The following is a 13375-nucleotide window of genomic DNA, read 5'->3' as shown; positions in this document are numbered from 1 at the left end:
GAGTTTGATGTTTTACAGTAGTAATTACTGTCCTTTTACTGTCTTGGATTTGCTTGACACAATTTGCTGTTGTACCATTAAAATTACATTGTAGTTATTTGCATATTTGATGCTTTAAGTCCATGTATGGTGCGTTTAAGGTGCACTTGGTTTCAAAGAGGGACAATATTTCTAGAATTAATATTGCAATATAGGAAAAAGTTCTAACTTGTATTTACTATGCAGTTCTGTGCTTGTACTGTTCTCTTTGGTCATGTGACACTTTTGTATGTTAAAATTCTTGCATTGTGCATTAAAGATGCACTTAATTGCTTGTTAATTAATCTGTAATGTAGCAAATTTGACAAAGTTTCCAATGGAGAAATGTTATTAGACAAGAATAAAATACAATACAAATTGTTGACTTTGTAGATGTCTATTTTTAAAATTAGTTTCTAATTTACATTGTGTTATGATTGCACACTTGATGATAATTTAAAAAAATAGTGTTGGACGAAAGTGATTAAATAATGGTATAAAATGAATTTGATTGTGTCGGCATAAAGTGATCAAATTGTGCTGGAGTAACATAATCAACATGTTCAAGTTACACGACGGAAACGTATTTCAATACATTAGTATCAGTACAAAGCAGTTGTATTGATTGAGCACAAACGGTTAATGTTGATTTAACTCAATTCAGACATTTTCTCTCAAAGCAAACATTTTGTGTGCAACCAATGTCCACTATTGAATTAAGTAAATCCAACAGATTTTTTTCAGTGTACCTAATAAGCAAAAATGTGTAAACAAAGCAAAATAGGTTTGAAGTTTTAGATCCTTCACCGTAGCAACCTTTTGCTTTGAGAACAGCTTTGCACACTCTTGACATTCTCCCAACCAGCTTTATGACAGTCACCTGGGATGCTTTTCCAGAATTGTTGAATGAAGTTCTCACATCTGCTGAGCACTTGTTGGCTGATTTCCTCTCTGTGTTCCAGCCTGTCCTAGACAATCTCAGCTGCGTTTAGGTCTGCGGATTTAGAGGCCAGGCCATCTGACACAACACTCCATTCATTATACTTCCTCTTTGTCCAAAGCCCTTACATAGCCCGGAGGTGTGTTTTGGCACATTGTCCTCTGTAATGGTTTCCTTCAGTACTGGTTTCTTTGTGGCAAATTAACCATGGAGGCCTGATTCATCCAGTTTCCGCTGAACAGTTGATGTTGAGATGTTCTGCTACTTGAACTCTGGGAAGCTTAAATTTGATCTGCCGTTAAGCGGCGATGCCTGAGACTTGTAATTCATGAGAAACAGTTTAATCAGAGTGTTCAGGTAGATGAAGTGTTTTTACTGGTGTTTGTTGGTTAGTTGGTTTGTTCATAGCATAACTCAAAAAAGTAATGAATGGATTTTGGTTATTTTTTTCTGGTAGGGTATGGTCCATGAAATAATTCATTAGATTTTGGTGTTGATCAGGATCATCTTCCAGATCCAGGAATTATATATTTTTTTATTCTTCACAACTGTGAGATAGGGATTTCTTTTTCTTCTAATTTCATACATAATGCCTACAGTGCTTGGGCAAACATTGTACAATAACATTCATGTAAGATCTACCAAACACCAAAGTATGATCTGGATCCAAGTAATACTCCAGATGTGTTCATCCAGAATGTTCACATTTGTATGGGTTTTGCATTTGAAACTCTGCTGAATCAGTGCAGTGTCAAGAAATTTGACATATCTTTAAAAGTTACTGAGCTACATTCTGAAAAATGTCATTTTTCTTGAATAAGATTCAAACTAATAATGGTATCAGTGAGATTCTAAATGCTAGGAGTAGGTTTTCATGGTTATCGTATTATAATATGAAGGTCAAACTATCACTATTATAAAATTATTTTTAGGTGTAATGACATTTTTGGGGAAATGAGCTGCCTTGAATGAGGTTAGTTCTGTAAACTTTCATCTCTTAAAGTAAAAACAGGCTATTGCTTCTCTTCATTTAGTTGAGCAGTTCTTCTCATAATATAGGTTACAACAGAATAGGATATACTGTTAAAACAAAGAAAACCCACTGAATGAGAGGGTGTGTCCAAAATATTGACTGGCACTGTAGGTAAAGTTAATTTAAATTTTTACATAGTGGAAACAGGTCAACAGTGAAAACAACATCATATTCTCACGTTTAAATATATTTTGTAACTTAAAGGACTCTCCAGGTTGGTGGAGAGTTCCTGCCTCATGTGGAGGAGTTCAAGTATCTTGGGGTCTTGTTCACGAGTGAGGGAAGGATGGAATGGGAGATTGACAGGCGGATCGGTGCAGCTTCTGCAGCAATGCGGTCGATGTACCGGTCCGTCGTGTTGAAGAAGGAGCTGAGCTCTAAGGCGAAGCTCTCGATTTACTGGTCGATCTACTTTCCAATTCTCACCTATGGTCATGAACTTTGGGTCATGACCGAAAGGACAAGATCCCGGATACAGGCGGCCGAAATGAGCTTTCTCCGCAGGGTGGCCGGGCGCACCCTCAGAGATAGGGTGAGGAGCTCGGTCACCCGGGAGGAGCTCAGAGTAGAACCGCTGCTCCTCCACATCGAGAGGAGCCAGCTGAGGTGGCTCGGGTCCTGGGCACCTTCCTAGGGAGGTGTTCCAGGCATGTCCGACCGGGAGGAGGCCCTGGGGAAGACCCAGGACACGCTGGAGGGACTATGTCTCTCGGCTGGGCCGGGAACACCTCTGCATTCCCCCGGAGGAGCTGGAGGAAGTGTCTGGAGAGAGGGAAGTCTGGGCATCTTTGCTTAGACTGCTGCCCCCGCGACCCGGTCCCGGATAAGCGGAGGAAAATGGATGGATGGATGGATGGATGTAACTTCAAGGATTTTCTAAAATCCAAAACAACAAAATGTGTTGCATTTTGAAAGAGCTTGATTCACTTACTGGCAATTCCCATTCCTATCCATGCTACTATATATGGAGATGCAATTGATAAATATTTAAAAATCTAATAGATATCAGATTGTCATGTAAAACTCATTTTGAACATCTTGCTCAGAAGTTAAAAATAAAAATTGGCTATTTATGGTAAAGCATAGCTTGTTTCTTCTTTGAAAGCAGAAAAAAACAACCTACAGCACATATGCTGTATGCTCATGCTGCTGCTGCTTCTAGCCTTAAACCACTGGACGCAGTAGACCTCAGTGCCACTTGCTTCATTTCACAAGACAGCTATTGTTCTTAGCACTTTGAGTTATATGAAAAGGGAGGGTGGTCATTACTGGCCTCTAGAAGACATCAGCATACCTGTATCTTCATCTCAGTGTTGCAATCGAGTCACTAAACCTCAAGTCCAAGTTGAGTTTTGAGCCCCCAGTGTTTCGAGCCCAAGCGAAATCAGAGTCACCTAAGAATAGTCAGAGTCAAGTCCGGTCCACATGAAACACAACTGACACAGCTCTCTTCATTTTAAAAGGTGTTTACTTCAAGTGTGTGACACAACAGCCAAACAAACATACATGTACGCACACAGACAGATGTTACTTAGCATTAACAGTGTCAATATTAGTGTCAGTATCTTAGGCCAAATTATTATAGACTACTACTACTACAAAAAAAAAATTGTTCAAGTGCTCATCTCCAGCCTTCAAGTCTAAATGTAGCCAATGCTCGACTCCAAGTCTGAGTCATTAGTGCTCAATTCCAAGTTGAGTCACGAGTTCTGAAAATCAGGACTCAAGTCTGAGTCCTGGACTCAGGTACTACAACCCTACCTCATCTATATAAAGCGCTGCAATCCAAACAGCCTGGTAATTTAACATCCTTAGATCAGTTCGTAACCATGACAAGTCACAGGAGAGACGGATCTTAAAGTTCCTCTGAACTAGAGAAGACTGGTTTCTGGTACTGTACACCTCATTACTAAAATGAGCTACAACACAGCTTGAAGTTAGAGAAACTCATTCCTCTCAGATATTTTCAAATCTTACTCACCAACATTTTAAACAGTATTTATAATCGTTTTGATTAATGTTGCCATGTGTGCGTTTGATGCTTTGGGTTGAAGGTGCTGGATGTAATTTATCTAGATATTTAAATGATTTGTTATATAAATTACTCTATAAATTATTCACAAGGCTCTCTTATAAAAGATGTCTTAATCTCAGGGTTTCTTCTTGTTTTAAATAAAGATTAACTAACAAACTAACTACAGACAGGAAGCACAAAAGCTCCAAGCTGAGATCTTTTGAATTCCTCTTCTTTGGTGTATCAGTAACTGTCCTCTAGACAGAACCTGGGACCTTTTCCTTCACACAGGTTAAGACCTTTGCGTGTATGAAGCCCTGTTGTGAACATGTAGAGCTGTTTAGTGGTTGGGTAACTTACGGTATGTGATGTTTAAACGTAGCTGCTATATGTCACCACCCACCAGCGGTCTGGCCAGACTCACTCCAAACTCATTTCATTTTTCCACTCCTGACTGGCTTCCCAGGCCAGTGACACTGTAAATAGTAATCCATGAGGCTTCCTTCAGCCTAAAGACTGTGATTCCTGGAGCTTTCCTCTCTTTTTCCGAGCATTCCTCCTTTTGATGGTTGCACTGCGTTTATGAGCACGGAAAGTTTCTATTTAATTAGGGGTGTGATGAGGAAAGCGCAGGCCCATCCACATCTCAAGAGCACCCGGTGCACCTCAGGAAGCATGAAAAAATGAACATTTACTTGCAAATTGTTGATCCATATCATGGCTGAGAAACTGGTGGATGACTGTCTTGTTTTCTCAAGGGGCTTGAACACTGTACCAGTTCAATACAAGGGGATTTCAGAAGCCAGACATCGCTGCCCCTGTCGATCTCTTTGTTCACTCCAAAAGGCCAAAGGTGTTTGATGTGTGTTGTACCCACAAACACTCTCTCCAAGTTGACACTGGCTCCTTAAGTCATTGATACAGTGAAAATACCTCCAACTAAGTTTATTAGCCAATCACCTGTGTACAAAGGCCTGGCTGCCCTGAATGGAAATGATTAACTTGGCTGGCTCCAGATGGTGCTCACCCATGCATCCAGTCTCATTAGTCGGCACGGTCTTCCTGTCAGACCCGCTGCTGGTGTACAGGCACAGCTCGGGATGCAGAACAAGCTGTTGCTGGGAAACAGAAGCCCTGTTAACAACCTACACTATGAATTAGGAAACAGCAGAGAGCAGAAGAACAAACACCTCCATTAAGGTAAATAAGTGGTCACAGACTCACAAGGGGCATCGAGTATAAACCACTGTCCTGCTTGTTTCTTTTTCCTCTGCTGAGCCCTGTTGTGAACTACTAGGCCACTTGAGTTTTGCTGATAAGGTTACTAGATAAGGTTCTTTTGACATGGTTGTTTAATTAAAGGGACAGTTCAGCTAAATAACATAAAACTATCTCTTTTCTCATTTATTTCTAGTTTTATTTAATTATTAGAGCATGGGTACCAACATGTATATGACATTCTTTGCATGGTACTTTATGCATGGTTTGATGTGAACACATTTGCCTGAAATTAAGTATGAACTGCCCTGGTTTAATGATAGTGTCACAATCACTACAGATATTTTACTTTCATTTTACAACACAAAACACAGGACATTAACATAGAAGTCAAAACAATAGTCACAGGACATTTACAAAAAAGAACATATGATATAAACATGTATAATGAGTGTACCAAAGATTTTCAAGCAATGTGTGGGAGCATGTTCAACACTTACTGTAAGTGTTCAGGCAAAACAGGGCAGTCGGTGATGGAGGACACCAAACAATACAGCTTAACTAAAGAACAGCTGTATTTCATGTTACTTTGTTTTTTAATCATTAAATATATTTACTAGTTCAGTCATTAATTCATTAAACCAGTGGTGTCCTTCACCCCAGGAACTCCCATTATTTCACTGGCATAATCAAAAGCTGGCTTCTGGATGTTCTTTCTGGTTAAAGGAAAGTCTCTCTGTGAGAACATTTTGACAAAGCTGGCCAGCTCCTTTTCAGCTGCCTCCAGTAGATAGGTTTTCCACCAGATGCACATTGTGTACAATTTATTTTTCCCTTCACTCAACTCCCTAGACTGCTGTCGAGTTTAGGGAATTTTCTTATATTCATCTATTGTACCCTTCACTGTTTCCTAATTCCACTGATTATACTTTCCTCTGACTTTATACTTTAACATCCTCCGACTACATTTCCCTCCTCCAGCAAAATAGTGTACGTGTGTGCATGGCAAAGAGGGTTGTGTTGTCAGCCTTAGTTTACTCTTGGTTTTATTCACATTGGTTTGTGTCAAGTTCTGTTCATTTCTGCCTATGACAGTGACATTGATACAGCATCCAGGGCTTACAGCTTGACACACTCACAACAGTGAGAATGAAAATTAGTGTTGCCATTATTTCTCCTTAGGTGTGTAAACTGATCAAATTTGTTTTCAGACATTAACATTATTTAAACATTTCTTTAGTGTTTTTAAAATACAGACTGAACAAAAAAAAGTTACATGGGAGCCTTGACTTGATATTGGGATCCAGTTTTTAGTTTCATGATGCATATTGCCCAATTTTAGAATCACAATATATTATCCCACAATGCAATGTGGAACATTGCTACTCCTGTCATTTCAAGTGTCTGAGGCATTTAATAAAGCTCTGTTTTCCTGTACAGTTCCCTCTGACTTTCAGCATTTTGCTTCTTTAATCAAAAATAAATCATTAAATTCCTCACAACGCTCAGCAGCAGCTCCTGCTCTCTGCTGGGGTGAGACTGCACTCTTTTTTGGACAATTGTTTAGCCAATGAGAAACCAGCTGGTCATGGTTTCAACTGCTGATATATAATATAGAGTCAATAAGCATGAGCGTGCACGTATCTCAGATGACTAATTCCAGCTTTTCTAATCCACAACTCAGAAGGAGATTGAAGAACTAAAATATCTTTATAACTATTAGAAACTCCAGCATTTTTCATTTGATCTTGGATCCGTTTGGTGACATATGAAAACCTCCATGTCATTCCCTCACTCATGGCTTCCACAGATCTCCCTGTAGATATTTGCTGCTGCTGCAGGACTTTCAAATCGTGGCGATTTTCTTTCTTCTGTCAAGCCTAACTATCAGCTTTGATGATTCAGTCTGAGATCAAACTGCTTTGTCCTGCAGAGGCTTTCTGCCATAAAAGGCAGATGTGTGCTGTGGTTGCAGAGTTCAGAGCTGAAGCACTGAGAAATTAGTTTGGCTTAATGGGGCAAAAGCCACTTGTACATTTGCTGTCAGAGGGCAAAGCAGTCAGTCAGTCTAGAAAGTGAGAAACACCAGAAGTCATTTTAAGGGTTACCAACAACTCAAGTATTAATAGATACAATGAGGTAGTCTGCAGTCATACCACACTTGCTCCAAATATCCTGCAGTCGTTGCATGTAATTGATGGTTAACACAGTGTAAATATGACAAATGGTTGCAGTCAAGTAAGACAGCCCTCTGGCAGCTGAAGGAATTGTGATGAAGCAAAAGAGGAAGTCAGATGATGATATTGCAGAGTGGACTGATGGGTCTGTAGGACCACTGTTTGTTTTCTGATTGTGGTCATGCTTTATAAAATCAACTTCCTGACCTCATCCTTGGGTTTATTATTGTAACAAAGACAACAATAGCTCCCTCATCTTAAGTTTTAGTTTTTTTAATAAACAAAGTTATTCCTAAACCTTAACCATCATTTTGTGCCTAAACCTAACCAAACCTTAATCATGATACATCATAAAACCTTTAAAATACCTAACATTTTTGTAATGTTTTCCCTTTAAATAACTTTGTCTGACCCAGCAGTTTGTTTGCAGACCTGTATGAGCATCAGAATGTTCCTTTCCTACCTTGTAGCAGCACCAGACCATTATCATGACTGGCATTTTACTTTAGCTTGGTTTTCACAAGCTATCAAATAGTGCTGGTCCAAAATTAACACAAGTATTTTATACTGGCATTGTTACAAGTCCGATATAAATTGAGTTTATACTGGTATACAGTGTTCACCATCTCATAGCTATATTATACTGTAAGTTACCAAACTAACAGCCATATACATGAAAGCATTATAGGTCTTAAAAGCTAATCAGTACAACAAACCCACTTGACTCTACTGTTGCCAGCAGTTCAACATTGCCAGTGCATGCTGAGCTGTAGCCCATATGGCAAAGAAAATTCAGGGCTCACTACGTGTTCACAGAATACAGCAGACTCTGCATTGTTAGTCTGAGGATATTACTCCTGAGTCTCCCTGCCTGCTGACAAAGTTGTAAATTTAACTCCCCATTTGTATTAATATACTAATTATTTTGACCACCACATGTATGCTTTTATCATAATTTGGAGTCAGTAAAATGAAAACACTCCTGATTAACCTTGTTCTTATCAAGTGATTTATAATTTCATATATTGTATTTTAGTAGTCTCATTTTATTTGTCACAGACAATACACCGTAATATCAAATGTAAATGTGTCAGAATTGCTTCATCTGCAGTCCCTGGGGGTGTGACATTAGTAGTCTTGGTTATTCTTTGGGACAATAAGGCAAGTGAGTGAGTGTGAGAGAGAGTGAAAACAAAGCTCAGGGTCTCATCACTCTCTACTATAATGACAGACATGCGTGAGTTATTGGACTCTAGCTTTTTTGACAGGAAGAGTGTTGCTCAAACGGCTGGGGGAAGATGGAACACAGAGAGCTGAATGCTCGCCCACAGCAACACAAGACCAGCTGTAGCGTGGTGGGCCACGCACACTGGCTGGATATCCTCCACAACAGACTGGAGGAGGAAATGTGTTCTCCTCCGAGGGCACGATCAATGCTTCAGCCATGGAGATTCTGTTAAGTCCAATTAGCCTCCAAAAGGAATATTTCCTGACTAATAGCCCAAAGCAAACAGTTAAGGCAACCCCGCTGTGCACATGACTGTTACAAATCATCCACAGATTACTCAGGCCTACTGGGCTGAAAGGGTAATCATAAGGCATTTTTAAGTGACACTTTGAGGGGATATCAATCACAAGGTGGAAAACTAGGTCACAGACATAACTTTATTAAAAAAAAGAGATCCGTACTGCTCACACTTGTGCATGCACACTAAAAATGATATCATTTCAAGTGATTATGTGCCAGATCTTTTCTTGCACCAATTAGCAGCTAGCCAACAGCCAGGTATTTTGGTATGCTAAGCTAACAGCCTCTGATGCCATAATTTGAATTCAAAGGAAAGTCTGGGCAGAAAGTCACTGACCTCAGCATTAACCTGGGTTAAATACAAAAGTTTGTTTACCTGCAAAATGTCGCTTCAGACAAAACCCTGCTGTTGCCATCATAATCAACTGACCACTGTGTTAAAAGCATAGCAGTGGCTGTGCAGATCACTGCCAATGCTGCACATTCATCGTTTTAACAGAGGACAGTGGAGTGTTTTGACAGATGTTTTTCCAAGAGCAAACATCTGGATTTATAGCCAATAGAAATACTGAAAATGCCTGGATTTCCCCAGCTCAGGAGACCAATAACTTTAATTTAAGAGTGTAGATCATTACAGGATTTCTTTTGTTAAACCCATTAACAAACTGACTTGTATGGTTTGAGCTTAACACACACACACACACACACACACACCACAATATCCTTACGAACTTAACACAGCTTAACACACACACACCACAATATCCTTACGAACTTAACACAGCTTAACACACACACACCACAATATCCTTACGAACTTCCCCAGTGTAGATCAGGTTTTGATGTCTGGATGAAACATAAGTAACCTAGTTACTCATATGGGATTCTTACACAGCTGTGAGCAAATGAAGTGTCCCAACATAAGCAACTGCAGGTTATTGATGTTACACAGTGTAAATCCCAGTCGAGAGTCCTCCTACAGTTTGCCTGCATCTGGGCTTTACAATCCAAGGGGTACATTGGACCACAGAGAAACTATTAAAAGTAGATTAGACATCTGAAATAAATTTCAAACTATTACTTTATTATCTCTGGCAGCCCTAGGCTTTCACCTAGCTTGCCTAAAAATTGGAGGAGCTGTGGGGAGGATCCTATAGCTTTTAGACCGAACCAGGCTACATTTTCAGTCTTATGCTAGGCTAGACTGTCTGTTGCATTCCGTTCTTCTCAGCAAGAAAGCAAATAAGCATATTTCCAAATCGGTCTTTATGCCAAGCAACAGATATTTTTTGAAAACAGTAATTTCAAGCCATAGTTTCAATTATTTGACTACACAAATCTCCTGCCCAGTTATGTCAGATTATCACAGCAGCTGTCTTGATTAGCAGATCTCTCAAAAAAAACTCTTCACTGTGCTGTTGTTCTGACATGAGGGCAGCCACCTTAAACCCTCTTATTAGGTTAAACACAAAAACTATTTGCCAGTGTAAACACTATACTGTACTTCCCAAAACTCTTAATGCAATGCAAGAAGATATTTGGTAGTAATGAGAAAAGTTATAAAGCTCTTCACAAGTGTACAGATCACAGTGTGGAATTTACAGAAGGCTTGCTCTTATTAAGGAAAAACACTCAGAAGTAGGAACACAGATTAGGGGGGGAAGCAATGCTATACAGCTAGTTCTCATTCATGTTCTATAGCAGGGCTGTAGCACTTGGCCTCTCCCAGTTCCCCAAACCTCAAGTCCTGACCCCAGTGGGGAGCTTAGCGCACTGCTAGTAGGATTGGTAATGAAGGGGGATTTAACTGCCACAGGCATGAAAAATAGAGGTGTTTCTTATAAACTTGTCCCATATGGCCATTATAACATCTCCCCCAGTGAGTGCAGGGAACTATGGGGTGCTTTCACACTGGCAGGGGGCTCAAAAAGTGCACATTGACAAAATCTCTCCTCCACAATAGCGCTTAATGTTTGTTCAGCCTGGAAGCTATACCACAGGACTTACACGAACAACAGGGGGTGACTGAGATTTTACAAAGGGGCCTACTGCACTGGATTTAATGTTACTCTGCGCCATGCAGCTCCTGCGTGTAGACATGAGCACACTTCCTTCATGCAACAGCTTCAATAACAAACCATCCAGCTAAATGAGAGTCTGGTACTTTCCCCCACAATCTAGTGACATTTTCATCAAAGACCTAAATGTAAACATTACTGTCCAAAGGCCTGCACTGAACAGCCCAACATCCTTTGGCGGTTTCCTCCTTCTGAAGTTCTCATAATTGTCACAATTTTCCACTGAGCTCACCAGTGATTCATATTTTAAATTACTTCCATTCTATATTCTTTGTGAGACGATAACTTTGTCCACTCCCTTAAGGTGATGGATTCTCTTACTGTGGCAATTGTCAGCACTTGTGCAGCCTGCCACGATGCCACATGGAAACACCTTCCTCATTCTGACATCTGTTATTTCACATGGAGCCCAAAATACATTCAGAAAAAAAAAGCAAGGAAGAAACTGAGGCAGTGTTACAAAAGCCTCACTGTCTGTCTTTTCAAGTTCCGTCACAGTGGCTCTCAGACAGCTCCGTTCAGATGGAGGAGGGCATGGAAACAAAAAAGGATGGTCACTCAGTTTTCAAAACCATCCACCCTGCCCTATATAAAACCTTCAGTATACAGTAAACCCCAATTCAAAATAACGTCTCAGTAAGAGGTTTCATTATACTTTAATTAGGAAAAATACTCATTGTCACAAATGCTAAAGACAAAGAAACACAAGGAAATCAAAGAGATTAATCTTGGTGGAGCCAAGTCCCTCGGAAAGAGAAGATGGAGGAGGCCAGTGAGAGGAAAGGAGCCGATGTGCCAACATAGTGGATGAGCGCCTAGAAAGAGGTTGGTGGGCTGAGTGTGTGCCTGTAGAAGTTGGATGCAAAGTATGCAGGTGGGGAAGACTAGTTCCTCCAGCACAGCACCTAAGATCTATATTTAAAGCCAACATTAATATAACCAACAACCCACCAATGAGAGACTCAAATACAGATACAATAATAGCACTCCCAGTGGCCAAATGGCAAAATGCTCTCCCTCACCCATGACTTCTGAATGGAAACCTCTATAACCACAAACAAACTTACAATGTTTACAGTACAAGACCATTAACGGGACTAATCACTCAAGTTTAAAATGGGTTTAACGGACACCAGTGGCTTATTCAATGCCACCTAGTGCCTGGATATCAGTGACAGAGAAACCTGAGCTGTGGATTCCCTCCATCTCCACCACTCACTGATATCAGAAGTTCTCCCAAGTAAATATAGAAACAATTCCTTATTTTATCACCAAGAAAACAATGATCAGGCTTCTCACAAAATACACTACAGAAAAAAACATCCACCCACAAGAGTAATGCATCAGCTTTTAATGATACTTGGAACCCAGTTCTTAACGCATCTCAGTTTAATGCAGACGACTGGGGCCAAGGTCCCAGACATCTCCACCAATCCATAAAAATACAAGTCACTATTATTGTAACCTCCACCAGTAGCTGGGATAATGTTTCTGCAGACTTTTTCCGTAGCACAACTCAAAATGCAGTGAATGGATTTTGACAGAAGTAGGGCATGGCCCACAGAACAATTGATTAGATTTTGGTGCAGAGTCAGGAGTTTTTTTTTTTTAAAGGTTTCTTCACCATTGTGAAATAGGGCAACTGGCCCATGGAAGGCTCATGACTGTGACATAGCATGGATGGAACCATATCTCTCCAAACCCATCCTGTGCCTGAGTTGAGTTTATGTGGTGTTTTTTCCTAGAATGGCCCTTATACATCTCATATCATAGATAACACTGTCACACACTTAAACCAATCCAGCTGGGATGGGTATCCACCCTCTGTGAGACAACCAGTGTTAATGTTAGCTGAAACTGCTAGTGGGGTGTCAGAACTCATTTTGTAATCTTTGAGACACATCCTGAAGAAAACTGCCATAGTGATTCCACCCCCTAGTAATTTACAAGCTATTAATGACCAATGTCATGCTAAATAATAAGGGTAGGTTTGTCTGATCAAGGCTTCACATTGAGGATCAACCTAGTGTAATACTTGTTCCTAGGGGCTAGTGATAGACCCGACTGTATTACTAATATTCAAAGAGAGCATGGGTGACAATCAAGCACGGGGACCACAACTCTTCTTCTCTTTTTATTACCAACCAAAAATGTGGGACAAACCAAATTCACATACACCCCAGTCAAAACACTGTAGAACTGAACACTGTATCTCATTAATACCATTTCTTAAAGAAATACCCAATAAATAAAATAAAGAAATACATCTTATTTTACATTTCTCCCTCTGTTTAAATGAAATGTCCTCATCCATCCATCCATTTTCTTCCGCTTATCCGGGACCGGGTCGCGGGGGCAGCAGTCTAAGC

The 13375-nt window shown here is 40.1% G+C and overlaps 1 protein-coding gene across 1 annotated transcript in view; it reads left to right on the top strand.

Annotated features, from left to right (window-relative positions):
• Positions 1 to 1010, top strand: part of LOC109968591 (uncharacterized) — a 3691-nt gene extending 2681 nt beyond the window's left edge. Inside the window, exon 4 of the mRNA XM_020614952.1 lies at positions 981 to 1010. Coding sequence (XP_020470608.1) covers positions 981 to 1010 — 30 coding nt within the window. The remainder of the gene's footprint in view (positions 1 to 980) is intronic.
• The last annotated feature ends 12365 nt before the right edge of the window (positions 1011 to 13375 follow it).

This window comes from Monopterus albus, unplaced genomic scaffold, assembly GCF_001952655.1.
Source record: "Monopterus albus unplaced genomic scaffold, M_albus_1.0 scaffold154.1, whole genome shotgun sequence".
NCBI lineage: Eukaryota > Metazoa > Chordata > Actinopteri > Synbranchiformes > Synbranchidae > Monopterus > Monopterus albus.
This window is presented reverse-complemented; position numbering and strand designations above follow the sequence as displayed.